Source organism: Anas platyrhynchos, chromosome 1 (genome assembly GCF_047663525.1).
Source record: "Anas platyrhynchos isolate ZD024472 breed Pekin duck chromosome 1, IASCAAS_PekinDuck_T2T, whole genome shotgun sequence".
NCBI classification, from domain to species: domain Eukaryota; kingdom Metazoa; phylum Chordata; class Aves; order Anseriformes; family Anatidae; genus Anas; species Anas platyrhynchos.
In genome coordinates, this window is record NC_092587.1 from 130,077,735 (window position 1) to 130,105,069 (window position 27,335).

A 27,335-nucleotide genomic window follows, 5' to 3' on the forward strand; every position below is an offset into this window, starting at 1 on the left:
TTACGAAACACAGAAGACGGACAAACTCTCAAGGAGATTCATTAAAAGTTTCTGCAAGATGGAGATTTATTGTCCATTTACAAAGAATAAATGATAATTACAAAACAAATATCATAATTAAACATAAAAGCTCTGGAATTTTACAAATATAGTCATCTCTTGTGGTTGAAATGCATTGTTAAAAACAATAGTGCTAGTTGACAGGACCTCTGCAAAGGTGCAGTGTAAATTCCTGCAGTTACAAGGGGACATGGCTGAACAGGTAAGACACAGATTCACCATTGTGTGTTCTTCGAATTGCCTCAGCCAGGATCATGGAAATGTCAATAAACTGAAAGAAAAAAAAAAATCAAGGAGGTAATTTTTAAAGGATTCCAACGAAAACAAACTATGCAGTTTAGAAACACACAACCTGTATGCAAACATTCAATTTACTATTCTGCTCTTACCTCTTCTAGGAAGTAAAATAACATCAAAGCATTAGGTAATTAACCTGTGTATGAGAATAGGACTAATATAAAGAACATACTCAAAAATTAAGTAAGAAAACACTGATTTCTGCACAGGCATACTGATGAAGATCTGGAAACAGGCCATGAAAATAAACTGTTTTAGCCATCAGATGGCAGTGTCCACCTCACACACGTACAGTTTAATGGAAGTATATCTTTTGAATGTTTGCCTAGTTTCAATAAGTACAAAATATATTGAATAATAATAAAAAAAAAAAAATAACGTTAAAAAAGCATTATTTTATACTTTCCTCTTCTCTGCACTAAGGAAAAAGACATGACTTTACAGAACAATCTCACATAGAAGTTGCTGAGATAAACCAGCTTTGCTTTTTCAGTTTGCTTTTGAAAGCAAACATATATATGTTATTGTTATCTTGGGATTTTTCATTAGTGTATTTTCAAACAAAATGAAGAAGCCTAAAATTTCTATGGCATCCACAATAACCTAGAGTTCCTATATGCAAATACTGATTGATTGATAATGATAAAAAAGACAGTTTTTTACATTTGCTACTCTTTCAGTCAGGCAAACTCAATCTGTTGCAGTACCAAATATTTTTATACTCTATTATGCTATCTGAATCCCCTTAAAATGGCTCTTCAGCATGATTTAGCAGATGTTCTGCAAATAATAAAGCTACTCAATGTATCTGAGAATATTTTTTTCATTGCAAGGCACAAATTCTAGCATCAGAGAATAGTAAATAAATAAATAAATAAAAATCCAGATTTTAAACAAATCACAAAAATGCCACAGTACCTGAATTTTGGGGCAGTGTTTCATTTTCTCTTCTTGGGGAATTGTATTAGTTACCACAACAGCCTCAAATGCTGCATTATTAATCCGAGAAATAGCAGGACCAGAAAAGATGCCATGAGTAAGAATAGCATATACTTTGGTGGCTCCAGCAGATACCAATCTGTAGAACAGAAATGAAAAAGTATTCTGTGATGCATGTTTCAATACATAGCTATAGATGATGTACATCAGAGATTTTACAGATAAATCTCTGATGTACATCAGAGATTTTACAGATAAATCTCTGTAAAATACATTTTATACACAAATTCCTTCTGAAAGGTACAGGAAGATACAGCTAACTACAAAATAATTTAGAGAACTTAGAGTTTTTTAAGGTTGTATGACTTCTAAGTCTCACCAAAAATAACTGCTAAATAACTTAAATAAAGTTCTTATCAGTAGCAGTGATACTGAACAAAAATCTTACACTTTTGATCACATCAGCAGAAAAAATAAGTATGTTGAAAATTCTATTGGTATATTCTACCTCAATCAGGCAGAAATGAAACAGGTTAGATAGCAGTATCCACAACTCTGTTGTGCCTCCATTATCATACACCTTTATTTTCAATTTTTTTTTTCAAATTCAATTTTTTTTTGCAATTCAAACAAGTCTGTTCAATACAAAGCTACGGAGAACAAAAAATATATAATGATTAAAAGCCTAACTTACTGCAAGCTTGTGGGATGAAATGCTGCTGATTGCACAGTAAAACGATGCAGCACAGGAGAGAAAACCTGTACCGATGAAAGAACTAAAACAACTTGTGTATGAGTCAGAATCAAATTTAGCTTTGATTGGCCTCTTTGCCTCCAGATACTCAGCTATGCAAGACTACAAATGCAGCTAGGACAGATGGAGGACCTCAACAGTTGATATGTTATCAGATCATAGAATGAAAACAGTAAGATAGCAAAAAAAAAAAAAAAAAAAAAAAAAAAGACAAGAAAACAGAAACATCATCTCATTTTGAACAATTCACCATTCACCAGCATCAAAGGATGCTGATCACTTTGGAGATCAGCAGGGATGATGCACTACAACAAGGTGAGTGTGTACTAAGAAGGCAACATAAGCAAGTTGATGTGCTATATCTGGAAATAAATTTCTTAGTTCATCTGCTGGATATGCAAGTTTGAGTAATCACAAAGCGCATCTCACCTAGAAAAGCACTACTACTTCATGACAAGAACATGATATAAGGCCATATCACACAATCAAAAGCATCCTTCTAGTGAACAGTGCAGATACAATGGAGGTTTGTCATAGTTATACAATTTCCTCTATAAAAATCTATTATAGGTAAATAAGGAAGTCCTACTTCTATAACAAAATAAATAAAGGCCTCCTTTTTGCTAAGGCTCGACTGTCAAGAATTATTGGCTAGGCAATTCATGATTTTGATCTGTGAAGTGGGCAGCCTACAAGCATGCTTTTAGGTCTTACGAAGATTAGTGTGAGGATAGCAAACAACTGCACAACATCTCTTTGCAAAATTCCATCAAATTTTCATCAAAGTGAAAAAGAAACAGAATACTACATGAATGCCTTCCAAGAATTTTTGACATCCTGATCACCTAGAAGCAAACAGCAAGGCTGCAACTGAAGACTGCAATCTTGTGGGAAGATATTCACTTCAAACTGCTAACAGCAACACATAGCTCAGTTAAGCTTCACCCTATTACATAACATGAAAGACACAGTTAGGAAGTAACACATGGACCTATCCTGGATGTAAGACTATTCTTTACATTCACAGTGCCTGTAAGTATATTGGACAGGAATTTAAAGTCAAAATGCTCTTAACTGGGACCCTTACAAATGCTTTATAAAGGATTACATCCAAGGGTGGCAACACTACAGTAAATGTTCAGCAGCAACAATTTAAAACATTCCCATGTTTTGTTTCTCAGCAGCTCCTTCCCTCTTCCAATATGCACTGTATATAATTATGTGGGGGTGGGCTTTGCTATAAACCAAATCAAAACGCAAGATCATTGGATCAAAAATTAAAAATCTCAAACCTCCCAAACCAAAGCTGGCGGCATGTGTTGGGATATGAGCAGAAAGGCAGGAGCACTTCAGTCTAGTATTGCCCACCTGTTAATGCCTAATATTTGTTTTTAATGTTAATTTCAGTCCATTTTTCCAATTTTATCAAGATAGATTTAAAATGTATGAGAGGAATTCTAGTTTCGAGTTGTAAAGTTACAGCAACAGGAAAAAATAATAATTTCATGAGTAAGCAAATTTTTAAAAAATAAGGTTACACACAGTACCAAAGTTAAGTGTAGACAATAATGCCAACTTCTGTTGAAAAAAAAAAAAAAACAAAACAAAAAACAAAACAACAAACAAAAACAAACAAACAAACAAAAAAACTTACTAGTACCCTGGGATGTACCAGCATAAAGCCAGCCTGAAAATCTTAGAGTAATCCTTCCTACTTAGCATTGCTATGGACTGAGTTTAGTTAGTAGGTCTATTTTCACATGATGCACTTCAAGAATTGGACCCTTTTAAGAATTGAGAAGAGCCCTTAGGGCATCAGCAACAGAGCAGAGGTCTATAAACCATGTGGAAAGACTGAAGAAATGGGAATAGTTTAGTTATTTAGATGAATACAATCTTCAACTACCTTCTAGACAAAAGATGAAAAAAACTATTCTCATCTCCCATGATGAAAAGGATAAGCAGCTTTATACTGAAGATGTACATCGAAGATTAATATTAAACCTGCACTGAGCACTGGAAGAAAATACTTCCTAATACCAAAGCTAGTAAAGCTAGTAAAGGCTCCAGGATGAGTTTTTAAGTAAAGAATGATTTTCTGACATTTCTGTCTCGGTACTGAAAAAAAAAAATAAATAGATAGCCCCAAAAAATAATAATAGATAGCCCAAGTCCCTGGCTGAAGGGATATATGACATTTCCTTTATTCTATCCTTTTTTTCTAAATCCAGATTATATATTTCTGTAAATCTTATCTCAGTTCCATGTTCTAAGGAAGGCCACAGCTTGTTCACAGGATGGTAAGTCAAGAATCAGTGACCTCACTCCACAGAGCTCAGGTGGAGTTATAGGTATGCAACATCTCTGTTCATCTGCTGTTCTGCAGGTTACAGCACAATGAAGCATCAGGCCAGTTCACTGTAATACTTACTTATCTGCTGCGTGACATATTGTGCCACACGTGTCAGCCATATCATCAACCAGAATTGCTACTCTGTCTTTCACATCACCAACCAAGACCATTCTGTCCACTTCATTTGCCCTTTTTCTTTCCTTGTGAATGAGAGCAAATTCCACATTCAGCCTGTCAGCAATTGAAGTAACCCTAGGTGACAGGAAGAAATACAAAACATTTAGAAAACTATTTTAAAAGAAAGAAAAGATAAATACATAAGGATGGCTATGTAAACATAGTTTGCAAGTTCCCTTGCTTTTAAGTTAATGTGGCACAAACTCTAAATAACGAGACAGGTTAGAAACGACCTTAATTCATTGTTAATAAGTACAACCAGAGCATCTTAAACTATACAACAGAAAACTATTTTCTAAATTGGCTTTGGTTATCTGGCATTAAACATCTGTCTTTGAAATTTCAGCTATTTGCAAGTTTTTATTAAGCTCCATACACACCATAAGGTGGCCCTAATTCTAAGCACTTCAGTGTCCTAACTGAAAATACCATTCCTGGAATGTGAAACAAAACCAACAGAAAAATAAAGTTAATAGTGATTAATAATTTTTAGCAGTACTCGACTAGTAATCAAGTAGTTTACTTCATCAGCAATTCTCTTAGCAATACATTGGCTTAACGAAGACCTTTCAAAATTGTTCAGGGTGACCTCTGCTGGCCAAATGTCCTATAACAAACAATTTGTTACAGACCTCTGACTGTTTTCTTCAGATTTTTTAATATACCAGAGCTGGTAGGTATAACAATACAGAAAAAAAAAATAAAAAAAAAAATAAAGAAATAAAAACAAGACAAAAAAACAGGAATAAACAATACTATGTTTTACTATGCTGGCACAGTCTTGTAGTCCGTCTCTTGTAGACCATTTTTAGAATGCAACATTTAATAGAAAATACAGCTTTGTTTCTTTACCACTTAAATGTGAATAAATTGTTGAAAAGCAGTAACAAAGAACTGAATGATAAACAAAAAGCCACATGGTTTGGCATTTTTTTTGTGAACAAGACAGTAATTTCATCTCACTGTCTCAGAGGCTTTGAGATATCAATAGAATTTGCATGCCCTACTGCAGTCAAAAAAAAATTAATAAACTGGAAAAACTGCAAGTAAATGGTGAGAAATAAAAAAGAAGTATGCTTTAAAGGAATGCATAAACATATTTCTTTAATACTTCCAGATTTAAATTTTAAGACAAACTTTCTTCACATTCTGATCAGTTTTCATTAACTCAAGCATTATTTTGAAGACCTGCATGTTTTGAACAGAAAAGCCAAACCATCACCTTTACCTTTTACTAAAAGAAGTGAAGGAGAATCTGAATTTGAGTGCAACATCTTCCCCTACTTCAGCAAGGACTTAAGTTGGTTGCATTACAACAGAAAGATATCGAAAGTAAACTCTTCATCACCAACTCAAAAATATACAAATATTTTCTAGTGGGAAAAAACGCTGTCTTCAAAGACTGTATTTTGCCATAAATAAAAATACACTTTTTTATACATATGAATTATATTTTTGTGACAACAACAATATTCAGATGGCAACAGAGAAATTTAATTGACTGAGTCATCTGCATGTTAGAATGTTTTCTATAGTTTAAATTCTTCACATCTTTAACTTGAGTAATCCAAAGAGGAATATCTCCCCAGTTCTACTCAGTCTTATTTCCCTATTTATTGTTAGAACATGAACATTCACAACAGATCGAAGGACTTCGAGCAAAATCATACCATCGTAGTCTGTTTTCTCTAAATTATTTTCCAAGCACTGAAATGATTTTGGGCTTACAGGATTCTTATTTGTCTTTGTTCCCATTCAGCTTCTAGCAGCAGCATGACCAATACCTTGAAAATAAGCATTTTGCTTCAACAGCATATTTTACCACCTTACAGGTGGCATGCTTTTGAACTTTTGCATTAGTTTTAACTCAACAGATAACAGATAAAAGCCTTGCTAGAAGATAGCCTTACAAGCTAAAGAATGTAGAAACAATGAAGAAATGAAGAAACGCTCTGATGAACTAATTTTTCTATTTTCATCTTTTGCTACCCAAAACAAAAAGTTTTATTTTTTATTTTTATTTTTACAATATTCACAGTATGTAACCTGAATGCAATAATTTAAAGAAAAAAGAATTGTGACTTAATGTGACTTAAGCAAACTCTTACCTAAATGCCAGCATGTACAGTGGGGATAGGCCATGTGCTTAACAGAGAAGGGAAACTTAAACAATTCCAGAATGAAGCAGGAATAGGCGCAGCAACTGGACTAAAGAAGCAAGCAGCAGGAAAACTCTCTTCCCTCTCAGAGGCACTCAGCTAATGAGGCTGAGTCCAGGGAGAGAGAAAAAGATTTTCTGTAGAGCACAGAAAGCTCCTGGATGTTTTCAAGCATGCACATCATTCTGTTTTTACAATGCAGCTGAATTCACCAATGATGTACTCTGTATATTGCACAGGTCACATAGCAAAAAAGATGACAAGACCATCTAGTTCATTAATCACAAACTATGTGGAATGCTAATAATATTAGTCTTGTATAGTACCTTTTTGCACCACCTGCATCAGGGGAAACTATGATACAGTTTTTCCACTCCAAAATGTTTTCTTTAATCCACTGCAGCACCGCAGGTTCTGCATACAAGTTATCTACTGGAATGTCAAAGAAACCCTATTTCAAAAGAGAAAAACAATTCCATGAATACACATTTATGGCCTGCCTGGGATGAAGATACACAGAAAGAATCAAGCCTTTGCCTTTCACGTATGGTAGGGCTTTAGTTAGTATTTTACACTGGCCTAATTCTGCCCTCTGCAATTTCTTTCAAAAGCAGCAAAATGAAGAACCATTTCTCTTTAATTATTGTAAATTTAAAATGTAGACCACCTTTAGGCACCTATATAAATTCATGCATGTGAAAAGCTCTCAAAAAATTCAGTGAGGAATATTTAACTTCCATAAATTTCAACTGCTTGACACGAAGAGTAGTATTTCAATATGTGGAAGATTCAAGTTAGCAGTATTTGAGCAGCAGACAAAAAGGAACAGTTCTTTTTGTGCAGCTTTTAACATCAAATCCCTGTTGGACCATAAATGAAACTGGTTTTTATTTGTATGACAGCCATCTAACCTAATTGAAGTTCTGATTAAACAGAATGCCAGAAGGGGGTAAAAAAGGTATCTTGAAAAGTTTTACATGTTAGAATGACAAACAATACCTTCTCTGCAACTGAGACAACCGAACTGTGATTTGCAGCTTCAGCAGTAAAGTCAGCTAGAGGCTGGAAACCTGTATCTCCACTTCTCTTAAGTGAATATTGTCCTCAGCACTGTATCAACAAAACTCTATATAGGGCACTACAATAATAAGATCAATGCAAGAGTAAGAGAGCTTCTCCCAGAACAGTACATTGTATATTCTGGGAGCTCTTATACTAGACTTGGAAAGTTCCACTAAAGAGATTGATGTATGGGCATTCATACTGCCTGCAAAATCACTCCGTAAGATCTGGTCTCTTTCAAAAGGCAGGTTTAAATAGAAACAGATCATCAAAATGATCATCAAAGTTTTGAGATGATCAAAACTTCTTCTGAACCCTGAGTACTGCACTTCTGAACAAAGCAAAAACAATGAGAAAAATAAAAAGAAAAAAGAAAAACAAAACAAAACAAAACAAAACAAAACACCACAGAAGTAATATTAGCCTTTCTTCTTAATTCAGTAGAGCCCCCAGACACAGTTGGAAAGAACTTATAGTTACCTGGATCTGAGAAGCATGCAGGTCCATGGTGATGATGTGGTCAGCCCCTGCAACTGACAGCATGTTGGCAACAAGTTTTGCAGAGATTGGAGCACGACTCTGAGAAATAAAGAACAATTTTTAAAAAGATAGAGGAAATCAGATAATTAGCAACTTTATTTTCCTTTAGCATAGTTGGAATCTAGTTATGAAGAGCTCCAAACCCAGCCAAACTAGCTTGTCAGTAGCTAATCTAGCCACTAGGGCTTTGAAAAATCAGCAAAAATTTTAGGAGCTCTAAATCAGTTTGCACAGTCTGCTTTATAATGCCTTATATTAATTTGACCAACAAACAGATAAAATAGAGGATATAATTTTCCAGCTCCTCTATTTTAAATTTCGACTAGTTTTGCCATAGCACAGAAACAGACAGACAATCTCCAATTCTCTAAGACACTATCCATATGCCAACATCCAACTCTTAGGCAACTATTGTGTTCAAAAACATATACATTTATATTTAGATAACCAAATATGAACAATGAAAACACAGGGAACGCAACTTTTGAAAATAAAACAAAACAAAAAACTGCTTTACAACAAAGTTTAGATCAGTGATTTCTTCATGATACAGTAAATTCTGTAACAGACCCATGTAGGCAGAAGCAGAAGGCCCCAGTCTATCCAGTCTATTTATTTATTCTTTTTTTTTTTTTTTTTTTTTTTTTTGCTAATTTGGGCCTAATTATTGGATGCAATTAGGAATCTAAATCTACCAAAAGGGGTGGGGTAATGAAGGAAAAAAGGCAGGTGGGGGGAGGGTGGTTGGAAAGAACAAAAAAAAAAATCTAATCAGTAAAGTTAATGCTAATGTTAAGAGCTTTTTTAAGTTGACAAGGATGAAGAACAAACAGTAACAAAGAAAATATGGAAAATCATGACTGGAAGATACCTTTTTTTTTTTTGTCAACTCCAAAGTTCTTTCAGACTTTTTAGCTCTGAAAAAAGCTATACTGACATAAAGAACTCTGTCAGGAATGGAAATATTAAGCAAAACCTCTTGTTTTCTTTGTACCAATCTTTAAACATGGGTAGTAACTAGCACTGCCTTTGTTAGAATGAAAACAGAAATGTATTTCAGACGTGTCACCTATGAGGCTGTTTTTTTGCTGGCAAGGTATTCTCTCCTGCTACATATCTTTAACAAAGAAATCAGCCTCACTTAGCCTCAAGGGGCTAGTATTTTCCTCAAAACTTCTCTTAATTTAGGTGGAAACTCAGCACTTGCCTATTTTACCCTGTGGATTGACAATATACTTCCAGAAAAGAAACCAAGACACTACATTATTTCTTATGACTTGGGTAAGTTTGTCATCACCATTACTAAAATACTTCATTTAGAAAACCACTTTACTCTATTGTGTTGTACAAAAACATTGTCCCCACTTAGTCTAAGATATGGTGAAGATATGTATAGCAGATAGTACTTCCCTCAATCCTTGCAATTAAGATGCATAGAGCTTCCATAAGAGTTTGCAATCACTAGAGCTTTAGTGACTTTCCACTTAATGAGGACTGTGCTTCTCCTCATTGAAGTTCAGTTCTGTAAGGATTCTGTTAGGACCACATTAGCCAAAACTTTTTTGTTATTTTTACCATTACTAGCAAAGTTTTGGTTCATGCCATTCAAGTTCCAGATCACTTCAGCTCAAATTTACATTTCTAAGCTGGGCTTCACAATATTCTCAAATCTCCAGCAACATCTATTACAACAAAGGTTTAGTTTCTAACTTTTTTGACTCTACCACCATGTTATCTTATCAGCTCCTAGTTTGGTGCTACAGCAGAGCTGAACAATGTTGAAAACAGAAGTTTGCTCCCTTGCTTTCCTCAATTCCCTCATGCCTTCCTCAATTCCCTCATGCCACTCACTGGTGTTTGTCTGAACCCATGGCAGACAGATGAGGAAGCTAAAATTAAAGAGAGGGGGAGAGAAGTTTGCTAGCCAGGACCACTCCTTCTGGTAGAAAAGAGTAACCATTGCAGCCTAGCAGTTCAAGACAAATTACATTCTTTCCAGAACATGATTTGCCATTTCCATGCCAAATAGCATATTGAATTTCTCTTGTTTTGTCCATTTCTGTTCAACAAGAATACCAGTTAGCTTCTCTCATGTATCAATACCACGAGTATCATCATCACAAAACAAAACAACAACAAAAATTCCTGCACCAAGTACTAATGTATACGTTACCAGTTGGTACTTCTTTCAGCTGCTGGCCTTGCAGGCTGACTTCCCAGAAGGAAGAACTTGAAGGTTTTACCACTAGGAAACTTTTTTTAGTAGGCATGCACATCACAGATTGCCTACATGTTGGTGGACAAAAGAGTCTTGGAGGGAAAGATAGCCAGACACCAATACCTGTTTCTCAAGAATGGGCTAACAGGAGATTAAGGCAAATGAAATTTGCGGCTATCTGATAGTTTCCTCTACATAAAATTGTGCATTAAAAGAAAAAGCACACATCTCATGACACGTTCAGAAGGATTTAAGGTTTGATTTCTTACCAAGAAAATATAAAAAGCTTTGTGCTACAGTATGATACAGATTGATGCTTATTTTAAAAACCAAAATAAGTGTGCTCATGAGAACCTCAGATAATAACCTGGCCTCATTATTCAGAAACTTGGATGACAAAGGTAGATGAGAACTGAACATCTTCTTTATATCTTGGAGTGTTTGTGATGCTTGCTTCAGATGGGAAAGGTAAGAACACAAAAAGATTCACTATATTCATTGTTCCATTCTTTGATACAGTTTGAGGTTAGTTTCAGAATTATTAGTGTGAAACACAACATTAAATTATGTACAGAAAATAAATTGTAAAAAAAATCACTGAGTTTTTAGTTCCTAAGCAAATTCCCCGCTCACTTATAGCAACAGTTATATGAATGATTTCTTCCTTTATGATGTGTTACAAAGTTATTTGCAATTTTGCAAATTACCAGGGACAGAGGAGGAATCCACAAAGCTAATAAAAACAACCTCACAAGAATAACTAGGCAGAGGAAAGTAAAAGGAGTCCATTAAGATTAATGTTCTATTGCCTTTAAGCATCTTATTACATTGTCTTGCTCAAAATGAATCACATGCATACTAAACAAAAACAAACAAACAAACAAAAACAAAACAAAATCCAAGAAATCCCCAAGATTTATAACTGGAACTTTCACTTCCAAGAAAGCCAGTTGTGAAGTGTATGGATACTGCACATTCACTAATTTATTACCTAAATTTGTCATTTTTAAAATGAGATAGGCTTTGAAGCTTCAGAAGTCGACAGCCATTATCTTAAATGTCCAGACAGATTTTAACTAGAAGCTAGGAGTTTTCTGTTAGCAAATTATTCTAGAATGTTACTGTCATGGCCCAGGCGAAACACAACTGAAATTGAGAAGTGAAACTGAAAATGTTCCCAGTTATATATAATGTAACCCAGTAAGTTTCACCCTTTAAGGCCATGTTAATGGAAATGCATAGCGTTAGATTTAAAAAAAAAAAAAAAAAAAAAAAAAAAAGATACCTACCCAACGCTCCACGGCCCCCTTCTACAAATCAAAAAAACAAAGTTACGTGAGCTGTAGAACACCAAACTCACCTATACTTCTAACATCTCAAAGGCATCTCTGCAGCATCCTATATAGATGTATCTTGCCCATGGCTTTGAAGGTTAACATAATTAGAGGATGCCTAAATGCAACCATAGCCAAAACACAGATACACCCGAGCTAATTTTAAATTATCTAGCTTGTGTATCAGAAGTGTTCTAGTTTATGGCAATACTTGATCATGTTTAATCAATTTATCAATGTTTCTGTGATTCTGGGCAAGTTTTTTTTTTTTCCTTTTCTCCACCTCCCCCCTTCACTGTCACCCCCCCCCCCTTTTTTTTTTTTAAACCTCTGTTTCTTTGTCTGTATATGAAAGAAAACTTGCACAGATCTCTACATAACCAAAGCTATCAGCAAAAATTCCAGCAAGGCAATCTCATTTAAAGCTAGTCCAGGTTTTACGCTAAAATTTCCAAAGTAGATTACACAGGCCTTGCTCAGAATATGGTATTTTACTACAGGGGCCCTTTCTTTACTTAAATTAAAAAAGAATAAATCAAGGATATTTTCAGTGTTCTCAGTGATCATAACTGAAACAGATGCATGAAGAACACAGTGGTATTTCAAACAGTAAGAACTCATTCTATTTAGTCCTTTATGGATTAAAGTCAACAACTTAAATCACAAGTCAGCATCCAGATAGTGAAGATTATAAGGCTTCATCAAGCAAGCTACAGCAATATCTTGGGTCAGAGAGAAGAAAATCTGCCTATAACCGTAGTAAGAAAATGACTGACATCAGTGAACTAACACTTCAGGCAGCACACAAACCTTGTGCACTCAACAAGGGTCAAAGACCAAGTGATGTGATGCAATCCACCAGTGAGAGGAAGGATCACCCGGTCAATAAGCTGCCCAATGTCGACAGCTATATTGTAGCTTACTGTGCAACACGGAGGTTAACTACCAAGGTTAATTTCCAAAGATGACAAACATTTTCTCAATTGCAAAACAGAGGTTTAAAAAAAAGAGTGGAAAGAAAGAAAATCGCAGGAGAACTCACTAATGCCCAAAGAACTGTCTGGAATAATGCTCAAAACCTCTATTAGTGCTCTACTTTCCTGTTCTACATATCTTGAAATGGCATTTCAAAAAGACATGTTCCTAAGCAGCATACTGAGGCACTACACTGTACAGTTTAAGTGTCTCTTGAAAGCCTGACACATGGATTTTGGGTACTCCAACAAGGAATTACCTAGATGCATGGAAAACCTGGGACATGCTCATCCTTTTCCCACACCAAAAATTTGTATGATGGTCCAGCAGAACCATCCAATATGAACTTGGAAAGAAAAACATACCAAGATGCTTTCCTTCCCTTTCAACCAAGTCTTTTTTCTTTCCCTTCCTAGCTCTTTTGATTAAAAAATAAATAAAATCAGCTCTCCTAGTCAAGTGAGAGCATTAATAAGTACAGAAACACAGCAAAATGAAGTTTCAAAAGATGTATATGAAGAACAGGGAGATACTATCTAACTTCCAAATTCAGTTTTTGGAAGCACAACATTAGTATGGAGCCTACAATTAAAGAACAAATTAAAAAAGGTCTTTTGTTAAAGAAAGTAATTTTCTTTCATTTTATTTTGTTCTTAAAAATTTGTGTTTCCATCACAGGCTGAGAATTACATATTTTGCAAAATATACAATCAATATTTATTTTCTGCATTGTTTGTCAGTCCTGTTACATTTTATATAGAATGAAAATAACACCACAAAGATTTCAAGATTTTGCTCAACACCCAAAGTGAAAAGGAAGGAGCAGACCATTTATAGGAAGTATCAGAGAGAAAGTTTTCCAGAAGGCAAGCATTGCAATCCAATTTTAAAAGCTAAATTCACATTTATTCTTGTTAGTTCCTTTCAAGTTAGTTTTGATGAAAACAGCATTTATGTAACATTAGGTTTTCTTGTGTATATAGTGGAAAGAAACGAAGAAATACTTAAAAAATATATATATATATATCAAATGCACTAGTCAGACTTTGTCACTGTCTTATCAGCTTTTGTTGAACTGGTATATTATTCATCAGTTACTGCATACCAAATTCAGGGATAGACATTAAAATCATAAAAGTGTTTTGGGATTTCTATACAATTTTTAGTCTGCATCATTTAACATTCCAAGTTATTCCACATAAATAAAAAGTTTATATATTTATTTATTTAGATTTGCTTTACAGCATAAAATAGTGTTTTCACTCATCACTCTTACAAATTGCAGATCTAATCAGTTCCTTTTATTTCGCTACACACAGGGTAAAACCCACCTGCACAATGGTTACAGCACTTCAAATTTAGGATTTAATTCTATGTAATTGCACTAATTAAGATATTTAGAAGGGCATACCCTCTTCATATACAGAGAATAAAAAGGATAGAAAAAGCAGGAAAAAACAGTCCCATAAGGTGAAGTTTTCTAACTAAATACTCTGCAAAATACAACACACATAGGATGTACCTAAATTTTCAAACTGAAAACAAATCAATTAAAGCATAAGCAAAAAGTCATGTATTGTCTTAACTGATTCACTTGCAGATGATATAATTTAATATTTTATCATAAAAAATAGGGGGAAACAAATCTTACAAATCTCTTCAAAAAGTTCTGAGGGAAAAATCTGAGAAAAGACTTCAGAAAGTACATGGTTCTTACCTACCTTGTCTTTCTTATCTTGCCTGGCATATGGAAAACACGGAATTACTGCAGTCACTCTGGAGGATGATGCAATCTTGCAAGCATTGATCATGATGAGCAGTTCCATTAAGTTGTCATTTATTTCTCCACAGCCACTCTGGATAATATACACATCTTCTCCTCTCACACTTTCACCAATCTCTACACTGAAAGAGCAGGAGATGGCCACTTAATCACTAGAATTACAGGAAGAACATTATTAAAGAACAAACAAAACATTTTTGTTTTAACAAAAAAAAATCATAGGTTTATAAAACAAATAAATGGGTAAACAGAGTTTTGGACAACTGTGCCCTTGATACAAAGGCTATTTCAATACAAGCCACTGTAAAATTTGCTTCAGCCTACATAGAGCCTTTGTAAGGTCAGCACAAACCAACATGTAATTATGGCTGTAGCACAGATGCAGCACACATTGTTATTAAGTTCAGTATTGGTTTTTTGATTGGTTTAGTTTGTAGATTGTGTCCTTGTGTGTAGATTGTGTCCATCTCCTAAGGAGATGGTCATTTAAAGAACAAACTAGATAAGTACAGAAAGAGAACCAACTTTGTAGTATTTTTATTAAATACTACCTGCATCAAAATACTTCTATTAAAAGTGCCATTATTTTCTATGACAATTAAGGCATTAATAAATTCAAGAAAATATTGCATTTTAGAAGGCAAAGGTATCACCACCACTTCCCCTCCCCCCAAAAAAAACCACAACACAACAAAAACAAACAGAATTTTGGTTAAAATTTGCACCATGATATCTAAGTAATGTAGTTAAAAGATAAAATAAGAAAATCTTAGAAAAAAAAGATAAGAGGCCTGTTCATCAACAGCTCCCCATGACTCAAAATTTGTCATGTTGTGCCAGTTGCTCTATTTGTTCTAATTGAGCTTACGTACTTACGATGGCATCTAAGTTATTTTATTCTTCCACAGATTTCAAGGCAAATTTTGGCACTGATCACTGTTCATACCACAGAAATCTGCTGTTGAGCCATTCTCAGTTTTCACAACTGCCACTCCAAAACTTACTCCAAAAAGCAGCAAACTAACCTTCTTTTTTCTTCTTTTTTTTTTTTTTTTCCTGGATCCATGCAAAATATACAGAAAATATACAAAAGCAAGCTTCCTACATAAGGCAATCAGACCTTTCGAACCCATACTGTATTAAATTAATCTAAATTATTTAAGGCTAAAGTATCTTGGACCCATATTTAAGAGGCTGCCTCATTACCCAAGACACAAATAAGCAAAAAAATCTAACTAGAAACCATCCAAATGGCTCAGACGTGGGTAAAATAGTTTTTGATGGGTCCTTCAACAGTGAGGCTTGTTCTAGTCAAGCATAGTCCAAACAGCTTTAGTTTATCAGCTTCCACAGTGCTGTGCAAGACTGATTAGCTTTTTGTAGCTGCAGAACACAGAAAGGAATTTACTGCTTAAAAACTTCTTAATGACGTGCAAACATTTGATTTATTACCATCATGATAGTTGAGTGCTGTCTGACTACTTACATTCTGAAAACTGCCACAAAATACCTGCCAGAGAAAGAATGCTTGTTCCTTTGAAGGTGTGCAAACTAGAACAAAATCAAATTACAGAGAACAGAATGCGCTGATTTAACAAGCAGCCATTATTTTGTTTCTCCCTCATTGAGCAATGTGCAGTTCCATGCTGAGTACTGAACGACTGAATCTTGTGGAAGATATATATGTGATCATGCAATTAAAGAAAATATTCTAAACCAGATGCACAAGGCAATAGACAAGCAACCTTCCTTCACACCAGTGTGACCTGAGTACTTCATTTTGCAACCTTATTAACTCTAAATTTAATTTCTGACCCATCACTTCCTCCTGGCTACTTCAGCCTGCCCTATTATTCATGCCCATACACGAGCCTGCCCTTCTGGTTGCATTCTGACTCCTCCTTGTATTAGTAGCAGCTCTCTCCTTGTTTAATCCATTTCCCCCTCCAGTCATTATTTGGTTTCCTTGTCTCTCATCCTTATATTCAGTCTCAGCATCATTACAATAACACATCTCTTTCACCTCCCTGTTTTTCCATGATCAGATGAATTCTCCCCCTCTTCTACTCAGTTTTTATTCAAATAAATGTACTTCCATTTTTGCATTACCTATATACTATCAGAAAGACCACCAAAATCACAGAAGAGAGAATGAGTGTCTCCATGTTTTCAGCTCCTCTCTTCCATTCCCAGAACAAGTTACAGAAAGATTCTTTCTTCATTTTTCTCCTTAATTAAGTAAGTTTTTGAGTGGTTCAGTAAGTTCCCGCAGGTTTTTAACTACCAGCAGGATTTCTTATTGCCAAATAAGAAATAGGTAGATTTCTTATTGCCAAATTAAAACAAAGTATCTAGTTAGCACTAGGACCTCTGGGGGGACAAAGGCAGTCAGAGACAGTGTCATCTTCAGATAGCTCATTAGTAATCGAGCAAATCTTTTTGAGTCTTTCATCAGGGTGGAGAGACACAATTTTGTGGTTATACAACTGTTAATTTCCTATCCAATTATTAGTCAAAGCAATAGGGCTATTCGGAGAAAAGGGTTTAAAAATAAGTCTGTCAAACTCTAAATATTTTTCAAGCTTCTTTTTTGGTCAACTCCAAGTAAAGCATCAACCCATTAGGTTACATATGCAGCCTTACTCACCACTGTTGATTCATGGTTATTATCATGAGGACTCTGAAAAATTATAATCAACACTTGACTTGGCCTTGCACAAAACCGCTTAATGACAACTGCTGCCATACCAAACCTTTGGAATAAGTCCAGAGACGACCACCAGCATATGCAAAAAGCTCTATGGCAGCTCTTTCAGCCCAAGACTGTGAAGTTAACACGTCTGTACTTGACATTATCACAGGAATCATTACAAAGGAGAAGAAAGTAGAAAGAGACAAAGAAAGTACTGCCAATTTTCACCAGAGAATGTTATTGCAGTGACAAAGTAGGGTAATGGAAGATTTTAGTACTTGGCAAAAAAAAAAAAAAAAAGTGATTTTATAGACACATTATGTAGTAGGAACAAAATTTGCTGAATGACCAAAAAAATAGGATTTTAATGTTCATCATATACACAAAGAACACTGAATTATAACACTCTGGATTGTTTTGCTCCTTTAAAACAGTCATTTCTAAGCACCCCACTAAGAAATAACAAGTTTCAGAAGGTCTGGGAATATACTTTGAGATAAATACAGATCTGGTTGATAGAGCGGACCTGAAGTGGTTCTGCTTCCAGCACCATTAACCACTGTCTTTTCTATGCCCTTGGGCCAGCAATAACTTTTTCATCCTGTAAACAACTTAGAAGATGAAACTGCTGTTACTTCCTCTCTTGGTGCATTTCAGATATTTTTGGTTATGCTTCTCGGGCCAGAATGGCTTACCTTTTCAGGACACAAAAACATGTATATATATCCATGTAGAAATATATTTTCTCATGGACACAGGACGTATTTGCAAGCTAAAATAAATCAAGTTTAAATTAATACTTGTGTAGCACTTGGAAGTAACTTAATTAAAGGGGCCTGAGAATAACATAACGTAATTATTGCACAAGTCTTCTCCCAATCAACTAGAGATGAATGCACCACAGATTAGTATCTCTCACTTTCTACCTTGTCAAAGTTGAATATTGTGTAGATTTATCCAACTAGACCAGATACACTGCTGCTTATCTGTACTTTTAAATTTTTAACACATTCAGATGCAAACAGGCAAACAATAAGATGCTATAGAGTACCAAATATCTGAAGTACTGCATCTCAAATATCTATTAAAGAACACTAAGCTTGCAGCAGGCAAACTACTTCATGCCAGTTATCATATTAACATCACTACTAAATTCCATTTAGACTATCTATACCATGACCTAATTGACAGTCAATAAACTTGGGGCTGTTGTTTAAACAGTTTTCGACAGTGAGGACAGAGGAAGGACACAAGAACAAGCTATTGCCTCAAGATTACAAGCTTTGTTTGTTTTATGCAATTAAATCAAATTCAACTGTTTGGTAACAATCAGTTTAAATAAACTTCTCATTCAAGAAGAGTCAACAGAACCTGTCCATTAAAAGCCCTGAAAACACCTAATTGCGTTTTACAGAAAAAATTATACAAATTAATAGCCCACAAAATTAATTAACTTGTTGACTCAGTTGCTTGGAATCTACAAGCACAAGCTGCTAGCCAGAGAGGATGCATATAAGACAGGATGTAACGGAAAACAAGTTTGAGTGTTGATATTTGCTTTCACCTTGCACAAACTGATTCCAAGTCCAATTTACTAAATAGAAACTTAGACTAACTACCGTAAGTTAAGGATAAACCTCAAGAACCACTTATATTACAAACACATTTAAATGTCTGAAACATTCACAAAGCAAACTTCAAAACTGGGGTAAGAGCAGGCTGAGCCCTTTATGATACTAAATTTGTCGTACACTCCCAACAGAACTAATAGCAATGAGAATTTTAAATTTCTTTATCTTAACTTAGAAAAAAGCTGCAGCGAAGCATGGAAATAAGCATGCAAAGTCTTACTAAAATGGCAAATAATTCAAGTCAATGGCTAGGATCCAGTTCAAGTCATGCAAATGAAGAGTGCCATATACCTTACAAAAAATTATAACAGATAAAATTCTAGTAATAGTTATAGGACGTAATATTTGTCAAGGACTTTAGGTGCTGATAAAGTAACTCTGTACTTTAGGCATCTCTAATACCCATAGAAGCTGCCAAAATTTAAGGTCTAGAGTCCTCATACAGAGTGCAACAAGAATCGATAACTTAGAAGCAATCCAAAAAATGCACATGCTGAATTTGCAAATCGTCAAAAAGCAGCCAATGGAAAGTACTAAGCAGAGGGGTGTGTTTGAACTCTTACCTTTGGGAACAAATTTGCAGAGTAAAGTCTTTAACGTAAGACCTCCAACTTACTGGGCAAATATTTTAACTGCCATGATGTTATATAAAAAAGCAGGTACTGGGATTAAATTAATAAATAAATAAATAAAATTCCTCCACCTAACCCTCAGCTCCTGAAGGGATGTGAAAGCTGCTTGATCTATTACTAGGATCAGCTGAATTTAGCAGGGTATGCAATATGGCACAGCCAAGAGAAGAACTTGAATCCTTTAGGTGCTAAGAACAACTACAGGACTGTAGAGCTCCACTGGGGTAGCTCAGTTGGGCCGGTTTTGGTACAAGCTGCAGTGAGATTTTCCTCCCCCACAGCATACCAGACAAGATCTTATGGAAAATCCTAAATGCTGAAATCCCCTTTGAAATTAGCATTTAAAAATCAAGTTAATTAACCTGAAGATAATTTGAAATTCCACTTGGGGCAGGGGATGGGGATTCCCAGACTCTCTTCATTTTTGCAGTTTTACCACTCACTCCCACCCCCTGTGCTGCACACAATAATTTAAAAACCAGAACACCATAGCAAACAAACAAAAAAATCTGTGGCATTTTCATTACAAGTTTACTTGTATCCTAGATCTCCTGGAACCCATGTTCTCTCCTCAAGTCTAGGCTTTCTCACTTTGACAGCTCCAAAACCAGTCCCCAGTCAGATTTTCATTTTCAACTGCTCCTTTCCTAATGGTAGGCATGGGCAAGGCAATTTATTTATTTATTTTGAATTTCATGTGTTTTGCATCTATAAGAAGAACAGAGTATACAGCAAGGTCAATAAAGTGGAAGCCGTAAACCAGAAGCTCTGAAGCATTTTTAGGCCTTTTGTGATTTGGCACTATTAGCAATACAATCAATGGCCATATTCAGCATATCTTGAGTTCCATACATAAACACAGAACGTTTCTGGAAACATTTCTTATCCTTTTCATTCATGTTAGTAAAAGCAACTTCTCCAGGCTCACCAAGTTTACTATGGTGAGGGAACCAGCCAGCTCAGCCACCCCAGGCTGAGCATGACAACCCCAGTTGTGAACCACTTGCTAAGTGTTTGGGCCATATGAAGAGAGAATTCACATCCCACAATGTCCCAAAACCTACCAACTTCAGCTGATTTAAGAGCAGTTTATCGCCTGAGTTTGCTTACACCATGGCTAGGGGTAATAACCTTTGTCAGTGGGGGTCATGCAGCTCATGGCCTCTGCAGCAGCAGAAGCCAAAAGAATAAGGGTACAGGAAAAGTACGAAGGTCATGTCTTAGATGAGACAACTGCAGAAGAGTTGGAGGACACCAAAGGGGAGGTTGGAGGAAAACACTGCAGCCCAGCGTTGAAAACAGATCTCATTTGAATTGGGCATCTTTGATATGTAGCACTGGTATAAAAGTTTCTAGATTTGCCTTTTTTTTTTTTTTTAAATCAATTACTTACTTTATAGAACACACCGTTTTCATCATACCATTTTGTATAAAATAAGGTTCATTCATCCTTATAAAAATTCACTGAAGAAGTATCATCTATTTTCTCCTAACTTCCAAGATCAAAACTGCTATCTCTGACTAAAGTTTATTTACTTGCAAACAAATGGCCCAAATATCAACAGTTTTATTTTTTTATTTTATTTTGACCTGCCTTACAGCAGGCAATGTCTCTGTGCAACCAACATTTTCCTTTGTAAAATCTGAACTGTATACACTTAAGCAGATGATTCAAAAACATCCCAGGTGGCAGCCAAAAGAAGATGCAGATAGCCAGCCTTCAAATTCACTCGTGCCAGGCAGGACTTCAATTCCCCCCTCCTGAACCTGTCAAAAAGACTTACAGGACTCACTTCAGTCAGTAAGTCTGACTAAAAGAAGTCAGGAAGCTCATGGGAACAGGTGGAAACAGTAACTTCTTTCCTGGGAGATATGAGTGTGAGAAAATGCCATCTCTGAATCCAGTTTCTCCTTTTTGAAAATAACAAGCATTTGAAGTACAGAATTAAAATAGTCTTTAGAAGAGCAAACATACCACATATTGTAGCAAAATATATTTTGTTACATATATGTTTGTTTGTATATGTTTGTTATGTATATGTTACATATATTTTGTTACAAAATATTTGTTATATATTTTATATTCACTCGAATGAGGGTGGAAAGGCCTTGCAGAGGGATCTGGATAGGTTGGAGAGCTGGGCGATCACCAACCGCATGAGGTTCAATAAGAGCAAGTGCCGGGTCCTGCACCTGGGACGGGGAAACCCTGGCTGCACGTACAGACTGGGCGATGAGACGCTGGAGAGCAGCCTAGAAGAGAGGGATCTGGGGGTCGTGGTAGACAGCAAGTTGAATATGAGCCAGCAGTGTGCCCTGGCAGCCAGGAGGGCCAACCGTGTCCTGGGGTGCATCAAGCACGGCATCGCTAGCAGGTCGAGGGAGGTGATTGTCCCGCTCTACTCTGCGCTGGTGCGGCCTCACCTCGAGTACTGTGTGCAGTTCGGGGCACCACAGTATAAAAAGGACATGAAACTGTTGGAGAGTGTCCAGAGGAGGGCTACGAAGATGGTGAAAGGCCTGGAGGGGAAGACGTACGAGGAACGGCTGAGGGCACTGGGCCTGTTCAGCCTGGAGAAGAGGAGGCTGAGGGGAGACCTCATCGCAGTCTACAACTTCCTCGTAAGGGGGTGTCGAGAGGCAGGAGACCTTTTCTCCATTAACACCAGCGACAGGACCCACGGGAACGGGGTTAAGCTGAGGCAGGGGAAGTTTAGGCTTGACATCAGGAGGGGGTTCTTCACAGAGAGAGTGGTTGCACACTGGAACAGGCTCCCCAGGGAAGTGGTCACTGCACCGAGCCTGACTGAATTTAAGAAGAGATTGGACTGTGCACTTAGTCACATGGTTTGAACTTTTGGGTAGACCTGTGCGGTGTCAAGAGTTGGACTTGATGATCCTTAAGGGTCCCTTCCAACTCAGGATATTCTATGATTCTATGATATTTATTTTAGAAGTGATGTACATGCACTGATAATTTTTCCTCATCAGTTGATTCACTAAAAATACCTGCACAGTGAGTTAATTATGTATCAATTATCATCAAGTGCCATCTCAGCATATTTAGAGAGAGCCTCGTGAAAAAAAAAATAAAATCAGTGTGGGTGTGCATGCATGTATGTGTGCTTCTATTACACATCTGTCAAACATCATGTCACACTGCTGAAGCTGCAGCAGCCATGCCTGCTTAAGGACTTCCATTCCTGCTCTCGTCCTCCAGCCTTCCAAACATTGCTGACAACAGTTGGTTGTGTGGACCTGAAGATAAACTGACCGACCCCCCACTGCAGCCCTAACACTTTACTGGTGAAGTGAGGAAAGGTGGTGTCACCCAAGTTTCTACCAAGACATTGTGGCCAGCACATGTACTTTACACACAGACTTTGAATACTAAACAGAGTTATCTTCCAGGACCAGATGTTTAGGAGCTGTCTTCCTGCTTTAGTTAAGGTTGGCTGCTTTGATGATCAGCTGAAGGAAGACATTCACTGACGAGCAGCCCTGGTGCCAGCTACTGGAGTCAGGCCGGTGGTGTGGGCCTGCAGGCTGTAGTACCAGCCAGCAGATCAAGTGGGTGAAGGTCCTGGTGTCAGTAGTTTGGGGAGACAGAACATAAAGAAAAATTTCTTCACTGAAAGGGCTGTGAAGTATTGCCCAGGACGATAGTTGAGTCACCATCCCTGGAGGTCTTAAAAAAAGTGTAGATGTGGTGCTTAGTGACTTGGATTAATGGTGGGCCTGGCCATGCCAGGTTGAAGGAAGGTTGGACTAGATGATCTTAGAGGTCTTCTCCATACTCAATGATTCTATGATTCTATTTCCATATTGTTTAGATGGAAAAAAAAGAAAGAAATTGACAGGGGGGCAGGGGGAAGAAGTGGGGGGGGGCAATTTCAGCAGCAGTTTCCCCACTTCCTCTAGCACAGACATGAGATTTCTCAGTTACAAACTTGCTAGAATGCTGAATGCCTAAATCACACGAGAACTGAGATATTGCCAGATACCCTAGCCTAATGACAAAGAGGAGTGTTTCCAATTTTAAGTTTTCTGGAGTTGAGAACCTACATTTCATTTTCTTTTTAGTAGTGGTCCTGCTCCCTGGCTAACCTCAGGGTATAGTACAGTTCTTCAACAAACCATTTGCACCTGCTAAGGATTGGGATTGAAACCAAAAGCCCCTTTGAATTGAAGTGTAAAGCAAATTATTTAATAACTTGTCCCTTCCACTCTATTCTGCAAACCAAATAAATGCAATTTTCAACTAAAGGGCTTCCAGTTAGGCCATTTGACAAATATTTAAGCCCATGGCTGCACATGTTTGTCAGTATACATGCAATTTACACTTACTTTTAAGAGACTGTAAAAAATAAGAGTACTGAGTTTTAAACAAAAGATGAATCTTCTCTGTAAGTTGCTAACTTAACAGATCTGACAAAGCAAGAGTTTGTTGACCCTCAGGCCCCAGCTTATCTATTTGCACAGGGATCTGTCCAAGCACTACTGGCAGGTTTAAGGTTCTCTGAGTATCTTAACTATTAGGTACAAGTATTCTGCAATACTGCAATGTATTTCATAATGTCGGTGAATTTATCCATAAATCTTGCAGAGCAACTTTTGCATGATTATTTTATATAGGAAGAAACATGTTTTTGCTTGTATATACAGGAAGAAATTTTGCTATAGAGACAGATTAAAAAAAAAAAAAAAAAAAAAAAAAAGAACAGCCACATGGAAAAGATCATTGCAGCATAAATATCTTATCAACTTTAGCTATAGTTTGCTTATAAATATACTGTTCAGGAATTCTCTCATTAGTGTTGCTGAATTTTTTAATAAGAACGTCAGTCTACAAAACTGGAAGGTCGACGTCCTGGACTAAGTTGCTAAGGATATTAAAAGATTACCCACTTAGAACTTACTATACAGTGGCTACAACTGTAGATGCTCAAGGGAAAACATCAGCTTCATTTCAGCTTGTGTGGATCTCAGAAGTATGAATCTCAGTATGAAGTCATACAAAAAAAACCAAAAACACTTAAATCCTTAAGTGTGAAAGCATTTAAATTATTGGAAAAAAAAAAAAAGGGGGGGGGGGCAAAACATGTCAGCCTAGCAATGTTGCAACAGAAGCAACCAGAAATAGTTACTAGAGTAGATCCTTTCCTCATATCTATACCACACTACATCTCAACTTGCCTAAGAAAAATAAACTGCCATTACTAGATTAGCCAAACCACTGACAATCTGCAGCCACCACTACCTACTTACTTAATGGCGGGGGTCAATATTTCTCACCAAAAAAAGTAAGTGGAATGATAGACTAGAGATTATTCCATCCTGAAGTTGGGAATTTAATTAGCTGCCTCAAACTAGATGTGAAGACTTCACAGGTAAATTTCTACCTTGCATGAGATCTAAATCCAAGAATCTCTGCTTAAAACACAGCAAACAGCAGAACTAGAGATAAGTGTCTCTGGAGAGCAAGCAAAAAAAAATTAAGGCACAAGTTAGCAAGAAAATCATGCAACCAAATACACATTAAGTTTTATCATGCAGAAAAGAGATCAAAGAGCAATAAAGTGATTATGGGGTTGGAAAGACTTGAGATTTAAGCCTTCATTTAATCAGGAATGAATAGAAGAGAGTAAGAGTGTGCAAACATTAGGTGGAATGAGCAGCAATGGCAGAGGGTTTAAAATGCTGTCTCTGCATGTAAATAGAACAAGAGCAGTTAAATTGAGAATACAAAAGACGCAGACTGAACAGAAGAAAAAAGCGTTGTGAGAGCAACTTCAGACTATAACATATTAATCTTCCAAAGAAAGCCATGAAAACATGCTTGTTTGGGAGATTCAGAACAAGAACAGAAAAAAAAAAAAAAAAAAAAAGAAAAAAAAAAGACAACCAAACATACAATAATCTCAGAGACTAGACAGCTATTTATAGTTGGCAACCTATATTTCAGAATCAGGTAATAGCCTAGTCACAGAATCACAAGTTGGAAACGACCTCTGGGCTCACCTGCTCTAAGCCCTGCCCAAGCAGAGACACCTAGAGCAGGCTGCCCAGGTCCACGTCCAAGCGGCTTTTGGAGATCTCCAAGGAGGAGACCCCACAGCCTCTCTGGGCAGCCTGTGACAGTGCTCCATCACCCACACAGCACAGAAGTGCTGCCTGGTGCTCAGAGGGAGCCTCCTGGGCTCCAGTTTGTGCCCAGTGCCTCTGGGCCTAGCACTGGGCACCACTGAGCAAAGCCTCCATCTGTCTTCTTCGCACCTTCCCTTCAGGTATTCATAGACATGGATGAGACCCTCTGAGCCTTCTCTTCTCCAGGCTGAACAGCCCCAGCTCTCTCAGCCTCTCTTCATAGAAGAGGTGCTCCAGTCCCTCCATCATCCTTACAGCTCTGTGTTGTACTCCCTCCAGCTATGCCCAAGCCTCTCCTGTACCAGGGAGCCCAGAACTGGACACACTGCTCCAGGTGCAGCCTCACCAGAGCTGAGTAGAGGGGGGAGGACCACCTCCTTTGACCTCCTGGTGATATTTTGTCTAACATAGCCAAGCATATTGTTTTGCCTTCCTATGGGGGCAAGGGCACATTGCAGACTCATGTTCAACTTGGTGCCCACTGGGAACCTCTGGTGTACCCACCACTCCCCCCTAGAAACAACCTAGAAAGTTGTTTCAGCCTTACCACCTCCTGGCATAAACGCACAGCTGTCACCTCAAACTAAAAAAAAAACAAAACAAAACAAAACAAAACAAAACAAACAAAAAAAATAATTAAAAACAAATAGATCAGGTTGGTGGGTCAGAAAACCAAGATGACAAATCAGCACAGAGAGGCAACACCAGGAAGAGAAACAAATAAAAAAATAATAAATGGCAAACATTGAGGACGTCATACAGGACATTTTGCCTTTTTTTCCTACGTGGCCAGCTGGAAGCCTGACCTGCCCAAGCTTTTGGAAGCAGCCAGGAAGCAAGCCCACCAGTACCCAGGGACAGGGGTCTCCCCCTGGGGGGGAAGAACACCTCCCGCAACGCCACACGCACCTGGTTTCCTGGTTGCTGAACTTCTTGGTGACCACCTTGCCCAGCTCCAGCCCCAGGCGGTCGGCCACCCGCTGGGACAGGTCGTGGTGGGAGCTGCCGCTGAACAGCACGATGTTGGGCATGGCTGGGGGGCTATGGGGGGCGAGAGAGAGCGCGGTAGCCCCGCTCGGGGGCAAATAAGCGGCGGCACCGGACCGCCCCCCCCTCCCGCAGCCGGGAGGGGACGGGGAGGGGCGAGGGGCGGCCGAGCGAACCGGGGTTTGTCTCGCTCGGGGCTGAGAAACCGGCGCTACCTGCGAGCTGCCGCCGGGGAACTGGAGGCAGAAAAGGTTTCTGCTGCAGTAGTTGTAGATCGCGGGTAAAGGTAATTAAATTGCAGCGGATAAGTGGCTTAAGAAGCACGTCGGTTTTCCTGCCCGAAGCACAGCTTTGATTTGAGGAGCAGAATCCTGAACGTCTGCTTAATGAGGCTCTGTTGGTGGGATTATTCCTGGTCATATAAAGCCCACCGTTGCCTAGTTTGTTTCCACAGGCAGTTTTAGATCTGGTCAAAAAGTCCCAACAAATTAATTTTTCAGCTGATTACTGGCTTTTCAACAGAATGCAGTCTCTGGAAAGGTGTTTTTTTTTTTTTTTTTTTTTAACCCCGGAAAGGAACTTTCTCCTTCAAAAT

At 37.4% G+C, this 27,335-nt stretch overlaps 1 protein-coding gene across 3 annotated transcripts; it reads right to left on the reverse strand.

Moving 5' to 3' along the window:
• Nucleotides 1–41: 41 nt before the first annotated feature.
• PRPS2 (phosphoribosyl pyrophosphate synthetase 2) lies at nucleotides 42–26,848 on the reverse strand. Of its 3 annotated transcripts, none has more exons than XM_038173005.2 (8): nucleotides 26,663–26,845; nucleotides 14,590–14,773; nucleotides 11,849–11,869; nucleotides 8,282–8,380; nucleotides 7,066–7,190; nucleotides 4,482–4,655; nucleotides 1,276–1,435; nucleotides 42–331 (listed from the first exon to the last, which is right to left on the reverse strand). In XM_038173005.2, exons 1-8 carry the CDS (start codon nucleotides 26,782–26,784, stop codon nucleotides 239–241), a joined length of 978 nt encoding a protein of 325 aa, XP_038028933.1. In that variant the 5' UTR covers nucleotides 26,785–26,845; the 3' UTR covers nucleotides 42–238. The 3 variants fall into 3 exon arrangements, with proteins under 3 accessions (XP_038028933.1, XP_038028935.1, XP_038028934.1); XM_038173007.2 differs by having other exon boundaries at nucleotides 14,590–14,803; nucleotides 26,663–26,803; XM_038173006.2 differs by lacking the exon at nucleotides 11,849–11,869 and having other exon boundaries at nucleotides 26,663–26,848.
• Between the last annotated feature and the right edge of the window lie 487 nt (nucleotides 26,849–27,335).

Excerpts from the sequence above, each read along its gene's own strand:
- PRPS2 (XM_038173005.2), bottom strand. The coding sequence starts at position 26,784 with ATGCCCAACATCGTGCTGTTCAGCGGCAGCTCCCACCACGACCTGTCC. Across the intron at positions 14,774-26,662 it reads TTCAGCAACCAGGAAACCAG|TGTAGAGATTGGTGAAAGTG; the intron begins GTGCGTGTGGCG and ends CTGCTCTTTCAG. Across the intron at positions 11,870-14,589 it reads GGCAAGATAAGAAAGACAAG|AAGGGGGCCGTGGAGCGTTG; the intron begins GTAGGTAAGAAC and ends TTTGATTTGTAG.